The sequence below is a fragment of the Carettochelys insculpta genome, chromosome 2, assembly GCF_033958435.1.
Source record: "Carettochelys insculpta isolate YL-2023 chromosome 2, ASM3395843v1, whole genome shotgun sequence".
NCBI classification, from domain to species: domain Eukaryota; kingdom Metazoa; phylum Chordata; order Testudines; family Carettochelyidae; genus Carettochelys; species Carettochelys insculpta.
This window is the reverse complement of record NC_134138.1, coordinates 265,977,271-266,003,369: the sequence shown is the minus strand read 5'-3', so window position 1 is coordinate 266,003,369 and position 26,099 is coordinate 265,977,271. Positions and strand designations below refer to the sequence as shown.

At 41.7% G+C, this 26,099-nt stretch overlaps 1 protein-coding gene across 1 annotated transcript in view; it reads left to right on the top strand.

The window, feature by feature from the left end:
- GALNT11 (polypeptide N-acetylgalactosaminyltransferase 11) overlaps window positions 1-26,099 on the top strand; it is an 81,484-nt gene that overhangs the window by 34,475 nt on the left and 20,910 nt on the right. The window contains exons 5-10 of the mRNA XM_074986315.1: window positions 8,563-8,688; window positions 11,046-11,295; window positions 14,314-14,431; window positions 17,691-17,843; window positions 19,787-20,005; window positions 23,895-23,999. Coding sequence (XP_074842416.1) covers window positions 8,563-8,688; window positions 11,046-11,295; window positions 14,314-14,431; window positions 17,691-17,843; window positions 19,787-20,005; window positions 23,895-23,999 — 971 coding nt within the window. The remainder of the gene's footprint in view (window positions 1-8,562; window positions 8,689-11,045; window positions 11,296-14,313; window positions 14,432-17,690; window positions 17,844-19,786; window positions 20,006-23,894; window positions 24,000-26,099) is intronic.

Sequence of the window (26,099 nt, the reverse complement as noted above, 5' to 3'; positions counted from 1 at the left end):
GTATAAACATCTGCGGCCTTATGTAACTCTAAGTGATCCTATTTTAATATACATAATTAACTTGTTTGTCACTCTGATTTCAGGTTTAAACTCTCTTGTCTTTGTGAGGCTGATTACATCTCTGTGCTGTAGAATGGAATTCCCTTGTTCTTATAAAAGCTAAATTTTCTGTTGGGTCAGCGCAAATGTTGCAGTAGGAGAGAGAATTGGGATTAAATACTCTACCCCTTGCCAAGAAACATGCCTCATATTTCAGATCCTTTTTGGTGGTTGTTCTCTTGAGGTTCGGAAGGAATGCGCGGCCTACACCACATTGTACCATACTGCAGCGCACAGACCCAAGTCAAAGTAACCATTTCCCAAAATCTCTAACACGCCCCACCCCAGCCAATCTGGCCCAAGAACAGGGGTGGCCAACCAGTTAGAGACTACGAGCCAAAATAGGTATGGATATAAGCAAAGATACATATATTATATATTCATTTTTAGCTATCTACCTATATCAGGGGGAGCAAACTTTCTGAGGCAGAGAGCTGAAATTTGACCTTTTGACCTCCACATACAGTTCAAGTGCTGGTGATACTTTTGAAGATCACTAATAGTCCTACTTACAACAGCTTCTTTAATACATAAATGAAGTTGCAGAGCTTTACCAGTTAGGTGGTGGTTGGTAGCATTAGCTGGTCTTTTGTGTATCCAGAGGTGGCATGGCTTTGAGCATGCTCCTGGTTGCATGTGGGAGGAGGGATGGAGCTGAGCTCCTCCCTCGTGTGCTGAAGAAAACTGGCTCATATGCTGCTGTTGGCACCCATGCTGGGGGTTGCTGATCTGATCCATATAGACATATGTATATTATCTATATTATATTATATTATATTATATTATGCATGCATACAGATAGACAGATACAAATAAATATATATATATATATATATAAATATAATACATGGCTCAGTGCCAGGTGCTCCCCTGCTCTAACCCAATCCCTCACTCCTCCAGAATCAGGCACACCCAGCTCCTCTGCTCTAAGCCAATCCTTACATACCTGTAGCCAGACAAACAATACCCAAATCACCCTGCCACGCCCCCCTCACCCGGTTTAACCCAATGCCTAGGGCTCACCATAGCCACAGCAGCTGCCATGCTTTTCTCCCTCCAAGCCCTGGGGTGCATGCGCAGAGTGGCAGTAAGCACTCCTGGTGCGTGGGTCTGAAGGAGCTGCATTTAATTGCTCAAAGAGCTGTGGGTTGGCCACTCCTGCCCTTGGACTATGGTGCATTGTGGGAAAGTTTTACTGCCTGCCCTGCGTGTCACAGGAAGTTTGAACAGCTGCCAGCATAGTCTGCAGACTAATCTTGTTCTGTGCACTCCTGGTAACCAAAAACAACGTCATATTGGAGGAGATGTCTTTTGATGAACTTCTCTTGTTTGTGCTTTCACTTCTGTGTTAGGAAATGGCAAAGGATCCATCAGGTGCTGCTGGACTTTTTGGGAGTGTTTTCTATCCAAGCAAAGATACCTGAGGGATTTCCTGATGGGGCAGCAATAGCAGGAGGGAGGAGTAGTACTCTGGCACTACAGACTCTTCTGGCAGATGGTGCTCAATGTAACTGGCAAAGCTGTTAGAGTATCCATTGTGTAGACTGCCACTGCCAGTGCTGGCTCACAAATGCAGGCTAGTGGGAACACAAGAATAGAGCTGCATTTGTGGTGCTTTGTGAGCAGCATGCCTGCCCCTGTAGTGTAAAGAGACACACATGAGGCCACCTTCATGGGCCAGAAGCACCTCCACTACATTGCATCTGACAAAGTGGGTCTTTGCCCATGAAAGCTTATGTTCCACAGTATCTGTTCGTCTGTAAGGTGCTACCGGACTTCTCGTTGTTGCTATAACTGGGAGTGGCTACCCCAGACTTCTCTGGCCACTTCAGGGTTGGAAAGTTGATTGTGAGTAGTGCAGTGAGCTATGAATAACATATGCCAACATATAGGAAAGTTTGCTGGGCCAGCTTGCTGTTTAAAATGACTTACACATGTGCTTTAAGAGCTGAGGCAGTGAGGAGTATGGCTTACCCTAAGGTGGCAAGCATTAACAATATTCCAGAGGTAAGTGCTGTCTTTAGAGAATGGGGTTTTCAGATGACATAGTGGGCTGCATTAGTAAGAGCATTGCCTGCAGGTTGTGGGAATGGTTACTCGTCTGGCAATACTGAGGCCTCATCTGGAGTAATGCACCTAGTTTTGGGTCCCTTACTACAGAAGGGTTGTGAACAAATTGGAGGGAGTCCAGTGGAGGGCAGTGAAAACGGATTACGGGTCTGGGATGTGTGGTTTAGGAGCGGCTGAGTGAACTGAGCTTATTTAGTCCACAGAAGTTTGAGAAGGGGATTTGATAGCAACCTTCAGCCCCCTGAAAGGGGGAGGGGGGTTTCCAAAGAGGGATGGAGCCAGGCTGTTCTCAGTGGTGGCAGATGATAGAGCAAGGTGCAGTGGTCTCAAGTTTCAGTAGAGCAAGTCTAAGTTGAATATTAGGAAAAAGTGCTTCACTGGGAGGGTGATAAAACACTGGAATGGATTGCGTAGGGTTATGAAAACTTACTCAGATCGCTGAGGCCCTGGCAAAAGAGGGTTTAATTACACTCTCAGCTTGTGTAGAAGGGTGGCTGGATGCCCTTTTGGGAGATGAAAATCCCATTGGAAATGTCTGCAGACCTGTGTTTGGATGCTAGTGTCATCAGTGCTGTCCATGTTGTTAGTGCTTGCTGTGCTCATCACAACAGTGTGAAGCCAGAGGTAAGCAGTTTTCCTCTAAGTGGACATATGGCAGAGAAGTTGCCCTAGATTGGTACCCTTGGCCAGAAAATGCAGCTGCCACTATAGGAGCTACCTGTGCTCAGGCAGCAAGTCAGGGGTCCTTTGCATTTGGATATTATGAACTCCCCTGGGAGAGGGGGAATAGTACCTGTACAAATGTGCTTGTAGGGAGAGACTGGCTCATTTTTTTTGAGGGTGGGGGGAAGCTTGGGAGGTGTGAGGGCTTGAGTGCCATGCAATGTAAGGCTGAATAACTTAACAAATTTGGTTGGGGGGGGGGACGACATAGTGTCTGTATATGTGAACTTTTTTGAAATGTGAATTGCCCCACTTAGCTAAATAAATGGTCACTGTTTGCTAACTAGTACCTAATGGCCCTTGAACATGTTTTAGCTTTTGTCATTTCAAATCTTGGTTGTACAGTGTGGTGCAGTGATAGCAATAAGCTTCCTTGAAAGTATAACATGCTTTATTGGACAGTCAAAACCAAAAGGGATTGTGAAGAACTACAAAAAGATCTCAGCAAACTGAGTGATTGGGCAGCAAAATGGCAAATGAAATTTAATGTGGGTTAGTGTAAGGTAATGCACATTGGAAAAAATAACCCAAATTACACGTACAACATGATGGGGTCAAATTTAGCTACGACAGATCAGGAAAGGGATCTGGGAGTTATAGTGGATAGTTCTCTGAAGACATCCACGCAGTGTGCAGCGGCAGTTAGTAAAGCAAATAGGATGTTAGGAATTATTAAAAAAGGGATCGATAATAAGACAAAAGATATCATACTTCCCCTATATAAAACTATGGTACGCCCACATCTCGAGTACTGCGTGCAGATGTGGTCTCCTCACCTCAAAAAAGATATATTGGCATTAGAAAAGGTACAGAAAAGGGCGACTAAGATGATTAGGGGTTTGGAACGGGTCCCTTATGGGGAGAGGCTAGAGAGACTGGGACTTTTCAGTCTGGAAAAGAGGCGATTGAGGGGCGCTATGATATAGGTATATAAAATCATGAATGGTGTGGAGAAAGTGAATATAGAAGAATTATTTACCTTTTCCCATAATACAAGAACTAGGGGACACCAAATGAAATTGATGGGTAGTAGGTTCAAAACTAATAAAAGGAAATTTTTCTTCACACAGCGCACAGTCAGCCTGTGGAACTCCTTGCCGGAGGAGGCTGTGAAGGCCAGGACTCTCTTAGGGTTTAAAAAAGAGCTCGATAAATTTTTGCAGGTTAGGTCCATAAATGGCTGTTAGCCAGGGGTAAAGTATGGTGCCCTAGCCTTCAGAACAAGGGCAGGAGATGGATGGCAGGAGATAAATCACTTGATCATTGTCTTCTGTTCTCCTTCTCTGGGGCACCTGGCATTGGCCACTGTCGGCAGACGGGATACTGGGCTGGATGGACCTTTGGTCTGACCCAGTATGGCCATTCTTATGTTCTTATTGTAAGCAAGCTTAAGAGTAAACCACTTTCTCTTGCACAGGCCAGCTGCCATTACAAAACCACCCCCTCCCTCATCCAAGAAGGGCAGGAAATAAGACCTGGCAGTTTCCCCAGCCCTGCTTTTCTTTTCCCTTCTTTACATGTTTTTCTTCACTTGTTGGCAGGGGTGGGAGTCTGGAAGAAGGAAGGCTGTGTGGGGTTTAATTGTCCTGCCCAGGTGCTCGAGAGTCCTGAATGAATGGTCTGTCCTAACATGGAGTTGCCCAAGTTACTGCTGGGCTGAGGGCGTTTTACTTGGGCACCATGGTACAATATGAGAGCAGCTGCAGGGGCCCTTGCAGCCATTTTGGAGATGAATTGTTAAAACAGTTCTGTGTTGAGCTCTGTCCTCCTCCCTTAGCTACCCTTACTGTTCCAAAAGCTGCTTAGCAAGTGCTCGCTCCTTTGCTGAGAACTTCACCTCCACCTCCACCTGGGCATTGAACCTCATATTCCTTCTGCCTGTTCTTCATCCCTCTTCTTTTGCTACTGGACTTGCTGATCTGTCCATTCAAGAGCATGCTTCGAGAAGGTGCATTGGGCCTGGGATGGAGTTCCTGAAGAACAGCAGCCAGTAGAGGTTGAGGGGCCTGAAATAGGATAAGACAGAGGGATGTTGTCTAGTTCAGTGGAGCAGCACAAACTTGATTATTGTGGAAACTAGGGCATAAAATGAGACATTCCTAAACTGACCTAATACACACTGTTAAAGGCATGTTTCGGTTCTCATACTGTCTCTGAGCACAGCCTTGGATAACTGCAGTTAGAGAAGTGCGCACACAATGGTAAACTCAAAATTATGTATTCTGCTACATAAACATTTCCTAACTAATGATTAAGGGTCTGGAGCACAAGACCTATGAGGAGAGGCTGAGGGATTTGGGCTTGTTTAGTTTACAGAAGAGAAGACTTAGGGGTGATTTAATAGCAGCCTTCAACTTCCTGAAGGGGAGCTCTAAAGAGGAGGGTGAGAAACTGTTCTCAGTAGTGTCAGATGGCAGGACAAGGAGTAATGGTCTGAAGTTAGAGAGAGAGGCATAGATTGGATATTAGGAAAAACTGTTTCACCAGGAGGTTGGTGAAGCATTGGAACGTGTTGCCTAGAGAGGTGATGGATTCTCCATCCCTTGAGGTTTTTAAGTCTCGGCTTGACAAGGTCCTGGCTGGGATGACTCAGTGGGGATTGATCCTCCTTGAAGCAGGGGGCTGGACAGGATGACATCCTGAGGTCCCTTCCAGCCCTATCATTCTATGATTCTAACTAATTGCCATACTGGGGACTGTTGAGTGCCCTCTCTGCAAAGGCTTTGTCTGTCACTTCAGGCCCTTTGTATTTCTTATAACAGAGATCCCTCCATTATTGTACTAGTACATTTTGAGTCTGGTACTTCCCAGGCTCTGGGATGGCTTCTGTTTCCACCAGGTTTTCTGCAGGTTCAGCAGTGGGCAGTTCCACAGAGCACAGGGGTGGGAGGAGAAAAGAGCAAAGTTCTGCCATGTGTAGGGACTGAAGTTTTGCAGCTGAACCTGATCCACAGTCTACTAGAGGACTCGTGTCCTTAAACGTCACTTCATGTTGCTCACTGTGAGCCTGCTGCTGGCTCCTGTACATATCCATGCTGGATTCAGGGGCCAGCAGGGCATCAGCCTGGCTGACTAGGTGATCGTGAACCATGGCTGGCTCTGTGCTCGGTGTAGTGCTCAGGGACCAGTCAAAGTTCCCATAAAAATGAGCATGTTGGCAAATTGACTAATGTGTGGTTCTTGTCCTTGGGCTTTCATAACTTGCTCTTCAGCCTCTTAATGTGCTGTCTGCATTTATTACCAGTCTGGAAAATCTGCAAATTGTCAGCTTTTTAGCTATATGCTGGTATGTCTGGTCATTCCTCATTCTTTTTCTGGAGTCAGTTTTACTGGCTTTGTCCCAGAGATTTGCCAAAATCTGGTTGTGCTTCTGGGACCAGGATGCAGCTTGCTTTGCAAAGGCTTGATTGGTTTGCTTTCCCTTGAAAATCCAGGAAGCTCTCTGATGGTTTTCTTGTAGCGGTATGATCAGAAGGGGTACCTGCCTGCATGGGGGGTGTGGAGGGGATGTGGGGGGGCGGTGGCTTCTGTTTTCAGTAGATTGGAGCATAGGTGGTTGGAATACAGTGTACTAAAGAAGTTTGTCCCATGGAATTGAGATACTTCAGGATGATTCCTGGGTCAAGCAGGGCTATGTCTACACTGCAAAGTAACAGGGCTCAGATCATGTCCCAGTCTGAGCCCTGGGTTAGTGCAGTTCCATTTTGTATAGAAGTGGAGGGTTAGGCTGGAGTCCGAGCTCATTCATGGGCTTATGCTGCAGCACAGACTTCCCTTAGGAAGCCAAGAGTGGAAGACGAGTGGATCACTCTTTAATTGCCTTATATTGCACATTTAGCCTGAAACTCTTGTACAGGCACCTGTTTGAGACAAAACACTGGGCCAGATGGACCATAGTCTGACTCCATGATTTGGTTTCAATACTACATGAGGGTGGTATCAGGAATTCGTTTTTGCTTCTCTGCTATCTCACTGACAAAAAGTGCTGTGTCCTTTATAAGGATGAAAAATTTTGCCCTCCTCATCCATTCTATTGAGGTATTAATCCTGTTGAAAGGTACTTCGTTGTTGTTAAACGAACTTCTAGCAGGCCAGTGTACCTTCTCTGTGCTGCTGCTACTACTACTACTACTACTACTACTACTACTATAAGTTCCTGCTAAGCTGCGTGACGATACATAAGTCCTGTGGAGGGGTTCAGGCCAGGGATGCAGTGGGTATTGATGCCTCCATATTGTGGCACACAACAAAAGTTGTGTATGTGTGCGTGCGTGCGTGCGCACACGCACAAAAAAGTGGTGGGAACACTATTCCTACACGAGTCTTTCTTCCACTTACATAATATCTTAAATAACCCTGGTCCTGGCTGGATGTTTTACTGTGACTTCATTTTTGACTTTCCGTGTCTGTGTGGTCAGTTACTCTTCTCTGGTATTATGGTTTTAATTCAGTTCTTCTCCCCAATGACAACAGCTGGCTACCTGCCTTTCCTTTACGTGGAGAAATGCTGACATTGAAAAGATTGATGAATACAATGCCTGTTGTTGTTATATACTTGTATTACAGAAGTACTTGCAGGCCTTAATAATAATCTCTGCTCTTCTTCAAAAGCACGTGCCTTGTCAGGAGTGTCTTTGATGTCTCTTTGGTAAGAAAAAAGTAACTGCTTGTAATTGGAGACATGAATTACTTCATGCATCTGATGCTAGATATTTTGCAAAAGCAGAGTAAGAAAGATGGACCCATGCTTTCATTGTCTGTACCTTTTGAGATTGATGGGGTTCACGTCTGAGGCAGCAAGGTCTGTTTTAGTTTTTGTGAACTAACAACTATTTGAAAGTGTTGGATCCTCACTTGTTACAAATAAACACCAAAGGTCGCTACATTGGAAATAGATGAGAGAGAAGTATGCCTTATTTGCATTAATTCTTATTTCTAGAGTGGTAGTACCTACAGATGCCGGTCATGGACCAGGTCCACATTGTGCTTAGCATGGTGCACACAGAGTAAAATTAATACCGTCTACTCCGAAGAGCTTACAATATAAGTATAAAACAAGAGACAGCAGATAGGGACTGACAGATGACTACAGGAACAAGGAAATATTGAGACTATATTGATCAGCATGATAGGCTGTGCTGTCAGCACGCAGCACTTGGCTAGTTCCAGTCTTTTCCCCAGGTAGACAGTTAACATTGTGTCTCTGGATGTCTGTCTCAGCCACAGGTGGAAGAGAAACACTTAATAGGCCAATAGTAACAGAGGGGAAGCCGTGCTAGTCTGTACACTATCAAAACAAAAAGCAGTCAAGTAGCACTTTAAAGACTAGCAAAATAGTTTATTAGGTGAGCTTTCGTGGGTCTGAAGAAGTGGGTCTGTCCCACAGAAGCTCACCTAATAAACTATTTTGCTAGTCTTTAAAGTGCTACTTGACTGCTTTTTGTTTTAATAGGCCAATGTGATTGCAAAACTACGCAAATTGGCAAGGGGACTTTGGATAGAGTCTAGTGCATGGAATGACTTGAACAGGATTCATGTGGAATTCTGACATGTGGAGTCTCAAAGATCTTTCTGCTCACTGTGTGCAACAGTGTTGCTGTTTTTATTCTACATGCGACTTCAGTGAAGTTGTCACTAAATTTGTTTTCTGTATTTGTTCTCTTGTTTTAGTTGAGTTGAAAAAAGACCTAGATGAATATATCCAAAAAAATCTTCCAAGAAAGACAAAACTGGTAAGGAATGAAAAGCGAGAGGGTCTTATTCGAGGAAGAATGATTGGAGCATCTCATGCTACAGGTATACTTTGACCTTTTCTTTAACCCTTTCTCTGTACGCCCGCACATCTAAGCTTCCTTCCAAGCTGTGCAGCTTCATGTCTGCAGCAGGCAGAGAGCTCTCCCTGAGCCATCTGGCTGCTGGCACTTGCAGAGGGGAGCCTGTCTCCTTCAGCACCAGCAAAGAGCTGCTGTGGCCAGGGGAAAGAGGCACCTCCTCACTGTCCCCCACAGGGATTTGCTTGGGTAAGCCTCAGTCCCAACCCTCTGCCTCACCTTGAAGACCCCACAAGATCTGAGAATCTTCCTGCACTCCAAAGCCCTACTGTCTGTCCCCAGTCCAGAGCCTGCACCCTCTGCTGCACCCTAAGAGCCCCTCCTCACACCTGGAGTCCCTCTCCTGCACTCCAAACCCTTCATCTCAACCCCATAGCCTGCATCCCCAGCCAGAGCCTTTGCACCCCAGTCCTGAGCCCTCTCCCTCACTTAGAGCTGCTTGGCCCCACTCCTACCACATGACTTCTGTTAAGTGCACCAGTATGAAGGTGAAGGGTCGCAAATCACCTCCACATTAATGCACATAGTAAAATTCATTCCACTCATGGTTGGGAAAAAATAGAGGCGACACTGCTAGGCAGCACTTGTGTTGGAGCCACAATCCATCCTGCTGAGGAGCATCTGACACATTGCATGTGGCGATCATCAGCAGTGCTTTTTGTTTAGATAAAGAGTGATGTAATGCACTTGCTTTCCTTTAATGGACTGAAGTTTCTGTGTATGCAGCAGTCTTTGCAGGGTGAAGAGCCAGGGGCAGGGAGTCAGTCAGGTTTCTAATAAGTCATTCCTTAGCATCACTTAGTAACAAGTGTTTAAGTGTGCTTGCACTCACCTCAGTTAGGTGAAAATTGCTGTGCTTTACCTCTCTCTGGCTTTACCTGACTGCTCACAGAGGTGATCATAAGTGATGTCCACAGGTTGTACTTCACACAAGTTTGGTATGACTGGCTTTCTTACAAGTAGTGGGGATTTCATTTGAGGGAAAATAAAGTTGTTGGGTTTTTTTTGTTTTTTTTTTTTTAAATGATGACAACAAATTGAAGCTTTGTTTCTGTCCTGTGAAGGAAGTTCACTGTATCCCTTTTCTGCAATGTTCATGTGTGTTTGCTCTGCCCCTGCATTAAACAAGAGGAACAAAGATGAGTTGGTGCTTAGCAGTGTTGGCCACAGCCTCCCTCACTTGCATGTAAATCCAGAGTCAATCAGTTGATTTCAGCAGATTTCCACTGTGCAAATGGAAGCAGAAATTTGCCCATGCATGTGTGCAATTAACTTCTTACATAACCCACATTTTGGGCTCAAATTGACCCTCGTTTACCTTTTTAAAAAATCCTATCCAAGTTAAATAATTGAGACAAAGAACCACTTTCCATCAGTTTACTTTTGCAGTAAATGTGTCACAGGTCATTTAATTTGCTTTAATCAGGAGGAGCAACAGAAGTTGATGCAATATAGTAGAACTGTGTAGAATTTTCCCTTTCCTGCCTAAGAGCCCTCGCTCATTACAATTAGATAATGTGCATGCAGAATACTCTGCCCCTAGTGACAAGCTGTTGAACTGTGGGGTATTTTACTTTCTCATTAAGGCACATCAGAAAAGCTCCCAAGTAAACTAATTCATGTGCATCACTGTCTTACCTTTCATCTGTGACATTTCAGAGGTCATTACAGCAGTTAATTGGAATAGAATGAATCTGTGCTTTGGGTATCTGGATACATTTTATATTAATGTACATCATGGATAAACTCTTTGGGATGTGAAAAACTGTGTGCTATGAGAATTTCTAAATTAGTCTGTTACTTTAGTTGTTAGCATTGTAATAGCAGGATGAAACCACTATTGAAGTTTCTAGGTTGTTGACTTGACTTGAATATTACTTTTTTTTGTCTGTCTTTATCTAGTTTTGTATAACTCGTCGTCGTGATGTGCATGAAGTCCTCTCCCATCTCTCTTCAGTTATCCTAATATATCTCCTTTCTCCTTCTAAAATAAACTTTCAGAATTTTTTTTTACACTAAGCTTGGAGAGTGCTTCTTTATTCCCTTTGTGGGGTTCCATTCCCACCATTAGAGGAGCTCCAGATTTTAACCTCTTGAATGGTGGTAAATGAAACCCCACAAAGTAATGATACTTACAAGGAGAGGGTGCTCCCTAATATGAGTGAGACTAACAGAATGTGGCCCTCACTTTGCTCTTACACCCTGGATTACTGAGTGCAGGGATTCTTTCTATGTATGCTTCCAGTCCTCTGATAGAAATAATTTGTGACAAGTATGTATATTCAGTGTTATCACAGATGTCTTTTTTTTTGGTTATCTTAGGCAAAGTACTAGTGTTTCTGGACAGCCACTGTGAAGTGAATGAGATGTGGTTACAACCTTTGCTGACTCCAATCAGAGAAGACCGCAAGACAGTGGTGTGCCCTGTGATTGACATAATCAGTGCTGACACGCTTATCTACAGCTCTTCCCCAGTTGTGCGTGGAGGGTTTAACTGGGGTCTGCACTTCAAATGGGATCTTGTTCCTTTATCAGAATTGGAAGGACCTGAGAGAGCCACTGCACCGATCAGGTGAGATTTCTGCCACATGTTAGGAGGCAAGTGAACAATTAAAAATAATATACTATAATAGAGATCAGTTCATAAGCCATACCTGCATCCTTTAAAGCAGAGACTTGAATTACTCATTTTTATTGAGTTAGAGAAAATTGAACTTAAACAACAAAAAAGCTAACCTAACCTAATTGCCTGCTTCTTAAGGGCAAGAAAATACCTTTAGAGATTTTACACACACGCACGCCATATTTGCCTGAGTGTGCTACAGTCATATATACATGGTTCAAGCCCTGAAGCATTTACAGGCTATTCTAAATTAAATTTGTGCTATTCAGGACTTTAATATTTGAACTCTTTATTGGTGTATGTTTGTCTTAGTAATAGTTTGATTATCAGCTATGCCATACTGGTATGCTGTGTATCCATTTGGCATGAGCTCTGGAACTTTCATGGCCAAATGCTAGCTTTGGGAAAAAATTTTTCATACCAAGAAGGCAAGCGTTACGGTGAATGTTAGTACTGCTGTACTCGTTTTTCCTCAAAAACTTTCATGTCAAGATTCCGTTCTTTCAGTTCAGATAGTCTTTTTAAATTTTTTGTCTTTTAAATGTCTTTTACCTTAGACAGCTTTATGACAAGATAAATAGACTATTTGAACATGCATGGATGAATAAATCAGCCTCAAATTGTTAGCCATGCCATTGAGCTTTGTGGTGAATGCTCTGAAATCATCCGTCTTGTAACCCTTTGCATCTGGCCTCAAGGGTAGTTCTTCAAGGCAAAAGCCGGAGTGAAGATGAGCACAAAGATCTGGCTGCACCTTCTTTGTTTCTGTTGTACAATAAGTGTCTGGTGGCTTATTAGAAATACATGATCAGTATCGGTTTAATTCCTAGCAGACATGTCCATGTCTGATACAGGGGCATTCTTCCAAGACCAAGGCTGAACTTAGCAGGGACATGTGGAGAAGCTGATACTGTTACATGTGTTCTCTAGTTTAGAGGTCTTTATTCTCTAGGACTTTTAATCCAGCACCATTCATTGGCATTACACTGGCTTCATAAAAAGAAAGCTTTAATGTCATCAGAACAATTAAACCATTTTCTGGCAGTATGCTAGTGATGTATTATGTTTTATGGCTGGGCTCTGAAACCTGGCTGTGTGTGCTTGTCCTCCTTTGCCCTTGGAATATGAATTAAATGTTTCAAGCTGACATAAGTATCCCAACACTGGATTCTCTGCTGTGGTTTGAAGACTGTGTGTCAGGTTTCCTCATCACCAGGCTAGATCCAAGAAAGCCAAGAAATGTCTCGTGTTATTTCTTAATAAACTGGCTTAGTAGTAAATGTATTTGGGAAATGATTGCTACAGGTACTTCTGAAGTTAGAAGATGACACATGGTAGAAAAGTGGAGGAGATGCATCAAAGAAAATTTTTAATTAGTAACCTTGGTTAGAGAGAATCTACCAAATGCCTGAAGATGCAGTCCTCTCTGTAGGCAAAGTTTCCACTGTCTTCCAAGGATTCTGGGATTGAACCCAAAGAGAACATTGGTACTTCAGTGGAGTCCCATCATCTAAGATAACTAAATTTCCTGAGCTAGAGAAGCTCTTGCATTGCATAAGTAGTGTTTCTGTGAGTTTGTTTTTTAAATCTGAGTATCACTTTCCACCTAATGGAAAACTTGTTTTGACTTTTATGTAGAAACCTTTGTAATCCATATGTGTTGGATTCTTTTCTACCCAGCTTGTTAAAGGGACAAAACTTACAGCAGAAGACCATGTCAGAACAAATAAGTGAATCCAGACCTCCAGAGCTGCTTGCACTTGACATTTTTACCGCATTTTTTACTGTCTGGGATTGTAGAATGATTGCATCTAACCACTGCCAAAGGACACGTCTGCATGGACTGCTCTCCCCACACGCCTGCGCCTTACATTTTGCCAGGGCAACAACAAACTGGGATTTCTTGCTTATAAGCAAGAGGCACAGGTCATACAGAAGCAGTTGAGAATGTAGATTGTGGATTAGTAATTAATGTACAGGTGTCTACAAAAAGTATTGACACGGTAAAAATGCTACATAAGAAGCATTACACAGACAGGACAAAAGAACTGCAAAACTTCCAGAGAGAACAAATACTTAACTGTAGAAATCTTATTAAACAATCATAAGATAATCTGATGATTGTATTAATTATGAAACATCAGTGCTCCTGATTTTAGATTCACTTCGATCAAGATAAATAATGTAATTGCACCCCATTAGATTTATTGGCTTGTATACTTTAAGCTTGATCCTTGTTTCACATAGAAAGGAAATTATTATTGCAGGTGACACCAGAAAATACTGTGTACACTGTAATGTACTATTTTTTTCCCCATTCAGGTCAGGACCAATCTATATTAGCCCTTTGAGAAGGAGAAACACAATTGTGTTGTACACTGTACGTTTGTGTGCATTATGGACAAGTACATGTATTCATTTGAGATCAAGGGAAATATGAGAAATTAACTACAAAATGTAGGTACTGTGTCAGAGCTAAAGAGACAAAAATGTAACCTGAATGGATTCTAAGCAGGTGCTCTTATGCTAGTGCAGTCATTGCAAAAGTGTAATTTGTCATGGTTGAAGGAAGCCTGAGCGGGTGCCTACGTGGTCGTGTGTTTTGGGCTGGCATGCTGTGCTGTAAACTCCCGTGTGTGGGTGCCATGGGAAGAAACTAAAAGGTACCTTGCTCACATACACTTAGTTGTAGTTAAAGGAACACATCAAATAAATGTGTGTTCTGTAGTTACATGTGATGGAACAGTGACAGACTGTAGATCGTATTTATACATTTTTCTTTAAAAATAATTATAGGATCTTTTGAAAGCTGATCTGATTATTTTAGTCCTGTAGTTCTTGTCATTGGGGTCCAGCCATCTGGATCCATAAGTAGGACTGGAAACTTGATTTAGTTAGAGTAGCTATTTTTATTAAAATGAGTGCTCAGGCAATGGGAACTCATTTTTGAACTTTTTTCTCTTCTAGGTCACCTACTATGGCAGGAGGCTTGTTTGCTATGGATAGAGAATACTTTAATGAACTGGGACAGTATGATAGTGGCATGGACATCTGGGGAGGAGAAAATCTGGAAATATCATTTCGGGTAATAAAGTGTTTTGTATTGCAGTCAGTGCTCTACTTATTCCATATCCTAAACAGAGGTTTATTAGTATTGGAATTGCTGTTTGCCTACTGACAGTATATGTTCCTCTGTCAAAGGATGGTTTCAGTGACAAAATAACACTGCAATTTCTCATCTACTGCTGTTACAACTAATTTGATCGTACTGGAAGTTAAAGGAGAGAAGTTCACTTTTGACTTTTATTCTATAGAACTTATCTTTAGTTCCCCTTGTGTTTGTCTGGGTCTTTCACACAGCATATGGGGAGAGAGACACTTAGAGAACATGATTTATAAAAATGACAGATTTGGCAGGAGGAGACAGGGCAGATGTACTTCATGCAAATACTTTTAACTCATTTTGTAAAATTGACTAGACTTCAAGCTTCCAGTTGCCCTTTTAATATAAAATAGTTTATTTGCATAACATTTCTATTGGCTTTTAGCAGCTTTACAAGCATGCTAGATTCTTTCTCAGTGGAGCTTGCAACACATCTTAGGCCAGGCCTACACTAAAGGGGAAGGGCAAATTAAGAGCTGCAATTCAAGCTATATTAATTATGTAGCTAAATGGAAACTCCAAAAGATTGACAGTGGCAGGGTCAGTCTTCCCAGTCATGAAAAAGTACCCTTAAAGGGGTGCTGTACAAATTAAGGGTTTTGCACAAGAGTAGCCTAAGAGCTGTTGAAGACAGTAACTCTCTGCCTATCAGCAAGTTCACTAGGCTTGTTTTACATTTTATCTCCTCTTTGCTCACAGGATAGAGATTTAAAAAAAAAAAAAAATTGGTTTTTAAACTTTTTGAATCAGGTAGTATGTGTTATGGATTTATAAGTAGGGCCCTTCCAGATTCATGGCCATGAAGAAGACATCATGGACCATGAGATCTGATATTTTGTATGGTATAGAATTAGCTCGTGAAGATTACAAGAGTGAGGCCAGCATTTCTCAGGCTGTGGGGCTTAACCCAAAAGTTGCAGGGTTTGTGTGTGTCTCACAAGTTTATTTAGGGTGGTTGTACAGGTGGAACCTCTGTGGGACCTGAGCAGTCCTGAACAAGAGAATTTACCTCCTGTGGTTTGGCAAATATTGTCTAGAGCAGTACCAACACTTCCACTACTAACTGGGCTCTTAGAAGACATTTAGGGGTAAATTGCCATTAAATAACACAACACTGAGAATCAGAACTGGCAGGTGTAAACAGACTTTATGGGACCACAGGAAACGTGGCCACATGCATAAGTGGTTATTCAGCTAACTAAAATCATGCTGGATTATGGGTGTTGTCAGACGAGTGAGTTCTGGAGGCAGCAGTGCAGAAGTAAGTGTGGCAGTACCATACTATGTCATGCTTACTTCTGTGCTGCTGCTGGCAGAGCTGTGCTCCCAAATGTTTCCAGCTGTCTACTTCCGAAAACAAAGTTGCCACCATTGATAACACTTAAAGTGTAGCAAATCTGTTGCTTCCCTCCAATTCTCTTTGGTGCTCGGTCTTCTACAATTACAACAATGTGAAATTTCAGATTTAAATAACTGAAATCTTGTACAAAATAAAAATACTTCCAATCTGTTTGCAAATTGTGGTGAAAGGAACAAAGAACTTTGTTCACATTTGCTGGTTGTGGGGCTGAATGCTGGAAATCAGTGACTTTGAAGACAAATGGGGGTTATGGTGGAAAACCAGCTGAATGGGAGATTGTATGGTGAAACTGGGGCTGCAGACCTAACTCAGATTTTGAATGTATAGGGAGAAGCATATTGAGTAGAAGGAGGGAAGTGGTTACCTCTGTGCAACATTAATGAAATCATTACTGAAATATTTTGTCCAAGTACGGCATTTGTATTTTTAGAAGGATGTTAAAAAAATGGAAAAGGATCAGAAAACAGTTGTTAGAAGAAATCAGAGCCTGAAAAAAAAATCTACTTTCCAGTAAGAGAGATAGGAAGCTCAGTTTATTTATCTTATCCAAGAGGAGGTGAAGAGGTGACTTAATGAGTCTGTAAGTACCTACTTGGGGAGAATATTTTAGTCAAGGGCTCTTTAGTTTAGCAGACAAACAAATAACAAACCCCCAGAGGCTGGAAGCTGGAGTTAGGAAAACTCAGAATGGGAGGAAGGTGCAAACTAAAGATTGGATATTTCTAATACTGTACTTTACTAGCTCCAGTAGAAGTTATGGGCTTAAAGCAGGAGTTATTGGTTGGCTTTCTCTGGCCTCTGACATAGATCAGACTAAATCATCTTTTTTTTAAACCCCTGGTCTTAAAATCTCTGAATGTTACTTCCAGAAGGAAGGTCAAGTAGGGCAAACATTTTGATTTGTAATCCCTTTTGGGTGTCCATATGTGTAATTAATGCATGTGTCTGCATAAGCACATATGGGAAACTTGTTTTAAACAGCCGCTTACAGAACTTGAGATTCTGTGTTAGCAAACACTTATATTAAAGTGGAGAAAAATACTTGTTAAATTTGGGGTACCGAAATGGGCAGGAGATTGGCTAATCTGAGTGATGGTCTGTTGCATAGGTTACTGTGCGTTGTAGCAGTAGTAAGGGTGCTGAAGTTTAAAGTGTGTCCATTCTAATGCCTGCTTTACACTTGAAAGTTACAGTAGTGTGACTGTGAAGTGTTTTTCTTTCTTTAAGCAGTTTATACTGGTACAAGTTGTAGTGTGTGTACAGTTATGCTTGTACATAGGTGCCCTACCTGTAAAAGAATGGCTATACTCTTATCAATCACTTTTATACAAGTATAACTGTATCCACACCAGTGGGTTGAACCTGTTTACTTAAGCATTGATGCAGTACTGGGTTAACCTGTACTGTCATCTATAACTCTCCAAAACTTTTGCTCTTCTCCTGAAGTATTCTGTTTGGTCTTTGGTCTAAAAACTAAATATTTACAGTTTAAAAAACATGGTGGCTGTTTCTAATGGAAAGGAGAGTAAGAGAATGTTCTGTTACTAATTTGAAAAAGCATGTGCAACATTTTATTTTTATCAGCCCTATAAAGTTGCAAGGAGGTGAGGTAGGCAAATGGATGTGAAAATTGCCCTTTTCAAAGAGGAAAGCCATGTGTTTTGCCTCCGTAGGACATTGGCTTTGATTTAACTGAAAGATGAGTCTTTAAAAACAGAACACTGAGCATACACAATTTTACCATCATGATCCCTATTAATAAAAAAGTATTGAACCTTTTTGTACTCTACAGTGGCATGTCTTCTGCTTTCTTGTGGACAGATCTGGATGTGTGGGGGTAGACTTCTAATCATCCCTTGCTCCAGGGTAGGACATATATTCCGTAAAAGGCGCCCGTATGGCTCACCAGGGGGGAAGGATACCATGGCACACAACTCTCTCCGCCTGGCACACGTGTGGATGGATGAATATAAGGTAAGACACAGTGACAGTCTGAAATGGGAATGTTGTTTGAATTGTTCCAACAATGACCAGTTTATGACAACACAGACCTTCCTTTCTCTAATGATACCGTTTGTTTATGCACGATTCTTGCTTGTGTGACTCTGCTTCCTACGGTGAGATGCTCCAGAAATCTCCAAGGTACATGTATTTTTGACCTCTCCGGTAACTATTAGGGACCCGAGGTGTTAACCAATCCCACTTCCTGTCTCAAAGGATTTCTCCAACTGATTGAATATCCTGACTCATTTCAGTGCCTTTTTTCTTGTAGCAGCTGTGGAGTCTCCAGCTTTTTCTATTATTATTTGAAACTGTCAGGACCTTTTGATAAAGCAGATTTAGAGTTGGAAGGCAGGTCTGAAGATATTTCCATGCGTATACATATAATAAAAATATTTACTGTCAAGATAATTATACTGACTGATCTGCAGTGGGAGGAATGATACACAAGAGGGATGGTTTGTTTCCCTCTTTTGTTCAGCAGAGGATACAGCAGCAGCATTTAACAAAAATGTGATATGATAGAGAGGGAAAATGGAAATAGTAAAACTTGCAGTTTAATTTTTACATTCATGAACAGTTGTAAATTGTTTTTATGTGATATCAAATATTTACTACAAAAAAGCAAGCCACCATTGTTACTTTCAAGGATATGATGATGATGATGCTATCCCACTTCATTAATGCTCTACTGAAGAAAAGGAACAGATACAATAATACACAATTGTATGTTTGATACAGAAAAGTCTTACTTAATTCACTGTGCAATTGAACTGGATTCCATTTCACTATATATATGATACACCTTGTGCTAGATTATATTAGCCTTGGTCTTATAGCTTCTTTTTATTTGCTGCAGAAATTTCAGTAGTCTTCACCTTGCATTCATCTGCATAATTAACAAGTATCTTGGTAATGATGGATGTATAGTTGTAATCAGTGTTGAAGAGATGATTAAAAATAGCACTAGAACATCTTTATCGCCATTAAATTCAAGGCATTATTGCAAGTGCAGCTCTATCCAGAGAAGTGTCTGGGGTTTCACGCTTATTGTATCCTGAAGAATGCATATAAAATTAGCCTCGTCTGCAGGCTACAGTGTCTTTTCTGAGTTACCTGTAAACTCAGTCTAGGATGTAAAAATCAACATGGGATTTTTTTTATGTATCACTAGTGATAAGGATTCTTCAGGCCATATTATACCTAATGATATTTGTATAATGTCATTAGCTCTTATAGCTTTGTTGGGGTTGGACAAGTATTACAGAGGGCATAATTTAGCCTCCAGAATAATATTGTCTGATCTCTTCCATCCATGTGTGGATATTTTCCATCTATGTGTAGAATAAACTTATGTGAGCCAAGGCATGTGTGAACATGCACCACCAGTAGAAACTAAAAACCTGTCTGGGTGGCATCTGAATTGCTCCTGAATAGCTGCGTAAGTGCACGGATTGCAGGGAATACTATGGAGTTTCAAATCTTATTTGGTAGGGATGGGGTAGGATAAAGAGAGAACCCATCCTGACTCAGGCAGCCCAGATTAAAGGCCTGGTCCTGGAAATGCATGTGAATGCGAATAGCTTCAGACACATTGAAACTCTATTGAAGTCAATGAGACGGAACACATCCATATGCAAGAACAAGCCCTAAACTTACATGCCTGGCAATCAGAAAATAAATCACGTTTTGACTTGTAAACCAAACACATTTGTTACGGAAATCAAGAGAAGCACCATAAACATTGACTCTAAAATGAGATAGAATTCCAGTTTGCAGAGAGAAATTAATATTTAAGTCAGTGATTAAATGAAACAGGTTTGTAGTTCATTGCATTGGATTAATCACTGCTTAAAATTAGTACTACAAGTAATGCAAATGCTTCTGATATTTTCTCCTTTCTCTCTTCTGTGTAGGAACAGTATTTTTCCTTAAGACCTGAATTAAGGGCCAGGAATTATGGAAATATTTCAGACCGTGTGGAGCTGAGAAAAAAATTGAACTGCAAGTCATTTAAATGGTATTTAGATAATGTCTACCCGGAGATGCAAATATCTGGGCCCAATGCCAAAGCTCAGCAACCGGTTTTTATTAACAGAGGGCAAAAGCGACCAAAAATACTGCAGCGTGGAAGGGTAAGACACTATTCAACTTCTTTAGAAAATCCTTCAATCCCTTTATAGGTAGCTTTGAAACTTCTTGTGAAAGGTTCACATAATTAAATTCAATACATTGTTTTCATAGTAAGTGACTGGGTGGGACATTTTAATAAAAGTTAGCTTAGTCTTGAAAATGGCAAGTTTTGTATATACACACACACATTTATTTCCAGAGATAAGTTGAAAATGGTTTAAGGCCCTTTTATGTTCGACATATATTCTTTTCAGCTGATACAGTACTAAAGCAATGTCTTTGCAAAGCCCTGAACACTGGGAGTCTTAAAATCCATTCAGGACACTTTCAGGACTGACCATTATTTCTGAAAGTGGATTTGGATTGAGAAGAACCTACCTGGAGACCTTCGCACTCCTTGTTTATCATGGATGTACAATGTAATTAGCTTTCTCCACTCAACACTTACATTCAGCTGTTTTCTGTAGGGTGACAACATTGCACTGTGGCAAATATGGGACTCTGGCAATGTGGGGCTGCTGTCCCATGGCAGTGCTACTGCCCCATGGTGAGGCACTGGAGATGGGGGCTCTGCAGCCTTCCAGTGAGAGGGAGTGGAGGATGGGGGCCTCCCTAAGATCCTAGTGGGGATGGGGGGGTGCATGCATGTGCTGAAAATAAGGGCTCTTCAGTCTCCTGGCAGAGGGGACCAGGGAATGTGGCATGTGCCCTGCGACAGGGACCCCGGCAGCAGGGGCTGCCATACTGGGGAATGGGGTAACTGCCCTAAGGAGGAGCTTCCCCATGGCAGGAGCTGCCTCCCCAAGGCATTGGATGCTGGGGAATGAGGCAGCCAACCTGTGTTGGAGCTCACCAGCAGAGGGGGGCTGTTGCCATGGTGTTCTGGGAAGTGGGGCAGCTGCCCCGTGGAGGAGCTTCCCTGCAGCAGGAGCTGCTGCCCCAGGGATGGGACACCAGAGAATTGGGCAACTGTCAGCAGCAGAGGCTGCCGCCCTGAGACACCAGATGCCAGGGAACAGGAGCCCCAAAGACACATGACAATTAACCCCTTTTGTTTTTGTTTTTTTTTTTTTTAAAAAAAAGTCAGGATGTCTGTGAGACAGCTTAAGTAAGGGACTGTCCGGGGAGAAGTGGTACAGATGGTCACCTTAGTTTTCTGCAAAGATGAACATTTATATCTGAAACTGAAAATGCCTCTTGCCTTTTACCCCTAGGGTGAAGCGCAGTAAGAAATCTTGCTCATAGATGTTCAGCAAAATTATTCAGTGTATTAAGAGAAACCTAGTGATAACCATCACCAAAAAGGGTATGGTTACAGGCATTTTAAATAGTTGATATTCATCTCTTACTAAGTAGACCTTGGTTTATGGATTTGTGTGCAAGAATCACAGGAGTTGCACCTGCTTTTGGCAGTGCTGAATTTGGCCTAGTAGTTTTTTAAACTTTCATAATTCCATAGAACAGCTATCTGTCTGCATGATTGCTGTAGGTGGCTCAAGTAATTCTTATTCTAAATATGGACGTCATATTGCTGATTGTAAACCTATTTAGTCTGCAGTCTGGTTAATATGTAAATATGCTGCCACCCACGACAACATGGTATCGCATGCAATGTTTAGCAGGAAATTTTTAAAAATGAATGTAACTGTGAAAGTATAGGGCCCCAGTCCTGCAGACTGCTGCATGCTGAACATAAGACTGGATATACTGTGTCAAGCCAGTGATCCATTTAGCTTAGTATTTTGTCTTCTGACAGTGGCCAATGTCATGTGCTTTGAGGAAATGAACAGAATAGATAACCAGGTGACCACCAGTGGTCATGCAGGCTCTTTAAAAACCACTAGGATTTTACTATAGAAGGAGGTGCTGCTGAGTCTAGCAATGACACGGTTTATAGAATATTTTCCTGTTCAGTTCAATACTAGGTTGGGCTTCTATGGGTTTTAAAATAAAATGTCTCTAAGTACAGTAGATGCACCAAACTAACATAGGCACTTCCCTTGTCACACCCTTCATCTCAAGCAGATGATAATGCCTTTCTGGTTACTCCCAGATGAAGGCTTGGCTGAGAAAATACTCCTGGTTTTGGATGAGGTTATTAAAGGCTTTTGAACATCTCTTTATAAGATGAGGGACCATCTCCAAAGCCAAGGATCTCCCTCCCTTCAATTTAGAGAATAGCTTTGTGTGTCATTTGAATAAAAGGACAGTTTCTTAATGAATCTAAAGTCCCGAAGCTTTAGTCTTTGGGGTTTGATAAGTGTGCTCAATATTGTGTGGGGGTGATTAGTCAGCTTTGACTCTAATTCATTACATAAGCTGATACAGTAGGCCCAGGGAAACAGAACGGTCAGTACAGTATTCTAGACTCCCAAGGGTTCACAATAAATTATGCTAAACCCCACTTTATTTTATAAAACTAATTTGGAAAAAGAGCAGGGCTTATTAGCCAGCAGGGGAAGTATCTTAAAAATTGTGAGTGCTAGTGGCCCATGACTGCGCTTGCGTGCCCTCTTGCACGCCTATGCACCAGCAGTTTGAAAACAAGTTTGTTAATGCAGTTAAGCCACCGGTAAGTAAATAACATTCAAAATCTGATCTTCCTAACGTCTTTGATAGAGAATATCCCTAAAAGAATCCTCATTTTAACATGTTATCTGTTTGTTGTGTATAATGTGAATCAGCAGTTAGTAATGCTGCAGAACATAGCATCTAAAGGCATCTGAAGAGGCAAATGTTGTTGGGGGTGATGCCCAGAGAAAATGGCATTTAGTTTGTTGTGCTGCTCAATTATTTAGTGCCAGGCTACTGTGTTGCTGTTCCTTTCTGGATTTATAGACCTGTTAGAGGTGTTCAGTGTTTTGAGCTATGCCTTTTCGTTCTATAAATCTAAAGAATAATAAAATACTGATTTTTTTTTTCCGCCCCTTCCCCCAGAGTAGCTTAGTAATGAGACAAAAGCTGAAGTAACTGCTTGCATTTATCTAAGGCAAAATTGGCTCATTTTTCAGGATGCCTCACGGATCTGAGGCTATGAAAGCTCTTTTACATTTAGCTCTAGATGGAGATTTTTTCTTTCCTGGGGCTGACCATACTGAAGCCTAATAACCCTAGACAAGAATAAAAGTCTGTAAGCTACTTCATAGGCCTGCTTACCCAAATGACCAGCAGCAGGATTCAGGGTTGGGCAGGAGGATGCTCTTGGCAAACCAGGGGAGCAGCTGAAGCAGCAACCACTAGCTTCATAATTCATCTTGGTAATAGGCTGTCTTCAGTGAGCAGCCACATTGAGTGTCTGATTCCAGTCCTGTAAAAAAACATACTCCAGGTTGTTCTGTTTCATGTTACTATCAGTGCATTGAAATTAGGTTGGGAACTCACCTGAAAGATGGGGCTGGGGGTGGTGATGTAAGGTTTGGAAGTCAGGTGGCACAAAGTTACTTGCATTAAGTGACTCCAAAAGGGTGGAGAAGAGGCTGGGCCAAAAGTATTTTGATTTTTATAATTGCTGTGAACCCTAGACAGAACACCCATTATATGTCCAGGTGTGAGAGCATGTGTCTGACCTCTCCCATTCAGCAAGAAGGTGAAGTTGACAGGGAATAATGGAGTTACAAAAAGGGCAAAATTCTGTTGTGTGCAAATTACTTCCAAATCCCAGGGGGAAATCTGCTGTATCTTAAAATTGAAATTAAATTGTGTTACAGTAATGGTTATACTAAAATATTAATTTAAAAAGCAGACTGTCTTCTGTGAAAAGGGAGGAAGGTCTTTCTATGAGCATGTGAAGAGGTCTAAGAAATCCAGATTATTAGAAGACTTTGCCTATTGTTCCTTCTGTTGTTTGCCTTTTAGTGATCATGTAAATTAAGCTGTCATTTCCTTTCACAGCTGTATCACCTTCAAACCAACAAATGTCTGGTTGCCCAGGGTCACCCCAGTCAGAAAGGCGGACTAGTGGCGGTTAGGGAGTGCAACTACAATGATCAAAACCAGGTAGGTGATCGATACTGGTTTGCTGTCATTAATTCAAGTAAGGCTTTCCGGGCCTGAGAGGCAGTGGTTGATTGACGGAAGATACTTGCATCAACGTAGTGCTGCCTACATAGGGACTTGGATTACCTTAACATCACTTAGGGGTGTGGATTTTTCAAAGTCTTGCCTAATGTAGTTAGTGAACAAATTTTCTAGTGTAGGTCAGGCCCTAGTTTTATGTAGAGCAGCTTGCTCAGGTCAGCATGCAGCATTGGGTTCTGGGAGCTGTCGTCTCTGGGGGTTGCATCTTTGTACTAATGTGAGCTGCACGTGGCTTATGGGCTCCACTTTAGCTGCTTAGATAGAAAAGCTGACATTACATTGACTTGGGGAGCTGCTACAGACAGTGAGTTAACTAGTTTTCCTCGTGGGGACCCATGACATGTACTTGCCTCTCCTTTGTCCACTGTCCCCTTACACTCTGCCTCTCTCTTAGCTTTGTTTTTAGTTGAGAAATGTATTGCCTTTTCTGGGTATCTTGTTTTGTGGCTCCCTTTGCTCATTGTGACTTAGGACCTTGTAACTCTATTTCCCAGAAAATTGGTCTCCATTCGAGATGGTCAGCCCAAAATTAAGGCACCTGCAATCACTAGTCAGTTGGGAAAACTTAGCGGCATAGTTTTCTACATTAGCCTAGGAAAGTGCTGATGCCTTATGGCACTAAGGGACCTGGTGGCTCCACTGCAGAGGTACAGTAAATGGCATCTGTGGAACCAGGGGCTTTTGGATCCCTGTTAGCCATGTGAGACTTGTGGGGAAATACCAGAGTTCTGAGGCATGATCTATTACAGAGAGAGAGAGTGACAGAAGTTCTTTTTTTTTCTTCTCAGTAACTCTGTGCTTCATCAGATAGTTTTCATCAAAGCATGTGAGTTCCTTAGGGAAGAAGCAAAAATATGATTGTGTTTTGGAGCCAATATTTTACTCTGATTTACTTATTAGCAGTCTTACTAAGTGTTTGTGCAAACGTAGTGCTGTCTGTTTACACAACTGTACAGTTATCTGTGATGCTAAACTGTGAAGCAGCATTTTAAATTTAATCTGAAGCGAAAGATATGAAAAACATGTGACTTATGTGGCTGTTGATCAGAAATAATCTACATATTTTGGTCAGTGTCGTCTTCCTTCTTCCTCATATGATCTTAACATTAAGCTGCTAGAATTTCATGTTGGGGTAGACAGTTGCCTCCCCCCATAATGTAAGGTCTATTTACATCCCTTCTCCTCAAACTTATGGTACTCAGGAAGGAAGAGGAAGTAGTTAAGAAATTCAGTCACTAGTAATTGTAACTTTCCCATTTTACCCTTCTCAGGAAGTATAAGCTTTCATCAGCTTTTGAAAACTAGTCGTCTTGCTTCCTTTATAATGCACCTAATTTACTTGAAGAAATTCAGCAGTTAGTTCTAATACCATGGTGTTGGTTAGTTTGCTATCTCTTTGAGATGTTTTGTTTTCTGCTAGCCAAATGTACAATACGATTTCCTCCCTGTAGGCCTAAAACACTGGTTTGTTGTAATAAATCCTGTAATCTCATCTTTAAAATACTTAAGCCTGTTTTCACCAGCAAAAGGATCTCTGGCAGATTTGTGATAAATTATACAAGAGTCTTCAAGTGTGTGCAGGGAACAGTTAATTTTTAGTTTGTGTTAATTTCCAGTCTTTCTGAAATTTTTCAGGTTATTTTTTCTGTGTATATATAACACCATCATTAGCTCTTAGAATACATGCCAAATACAAGTCTACTTATAGCAACACAAGGGGCACTTTGTTCAGCAGGTTCCCAAAATTAAGAAGCAGCTCATACCACTTACTGTGAAATGTGATTGAAAATAAGGTTTTAAATTAGTTGGTTCTTAAGAAATTCTTGGTAATAGCAGCCATATTGCTGGACAAATGATATTATTGGTGATACTGTTAGTATTGGAATCTGTGGTGGTTCTTTCGCTCCACAAGGAGCAGGTAATTTGTGTTCAAGATTTCTTTGCAATCATTAGGGCTAGAAATGTATTTTTTTTAAAAAGGGGTAGAGAGGGGAAGAAATAAATTCTCATTTTATCTCC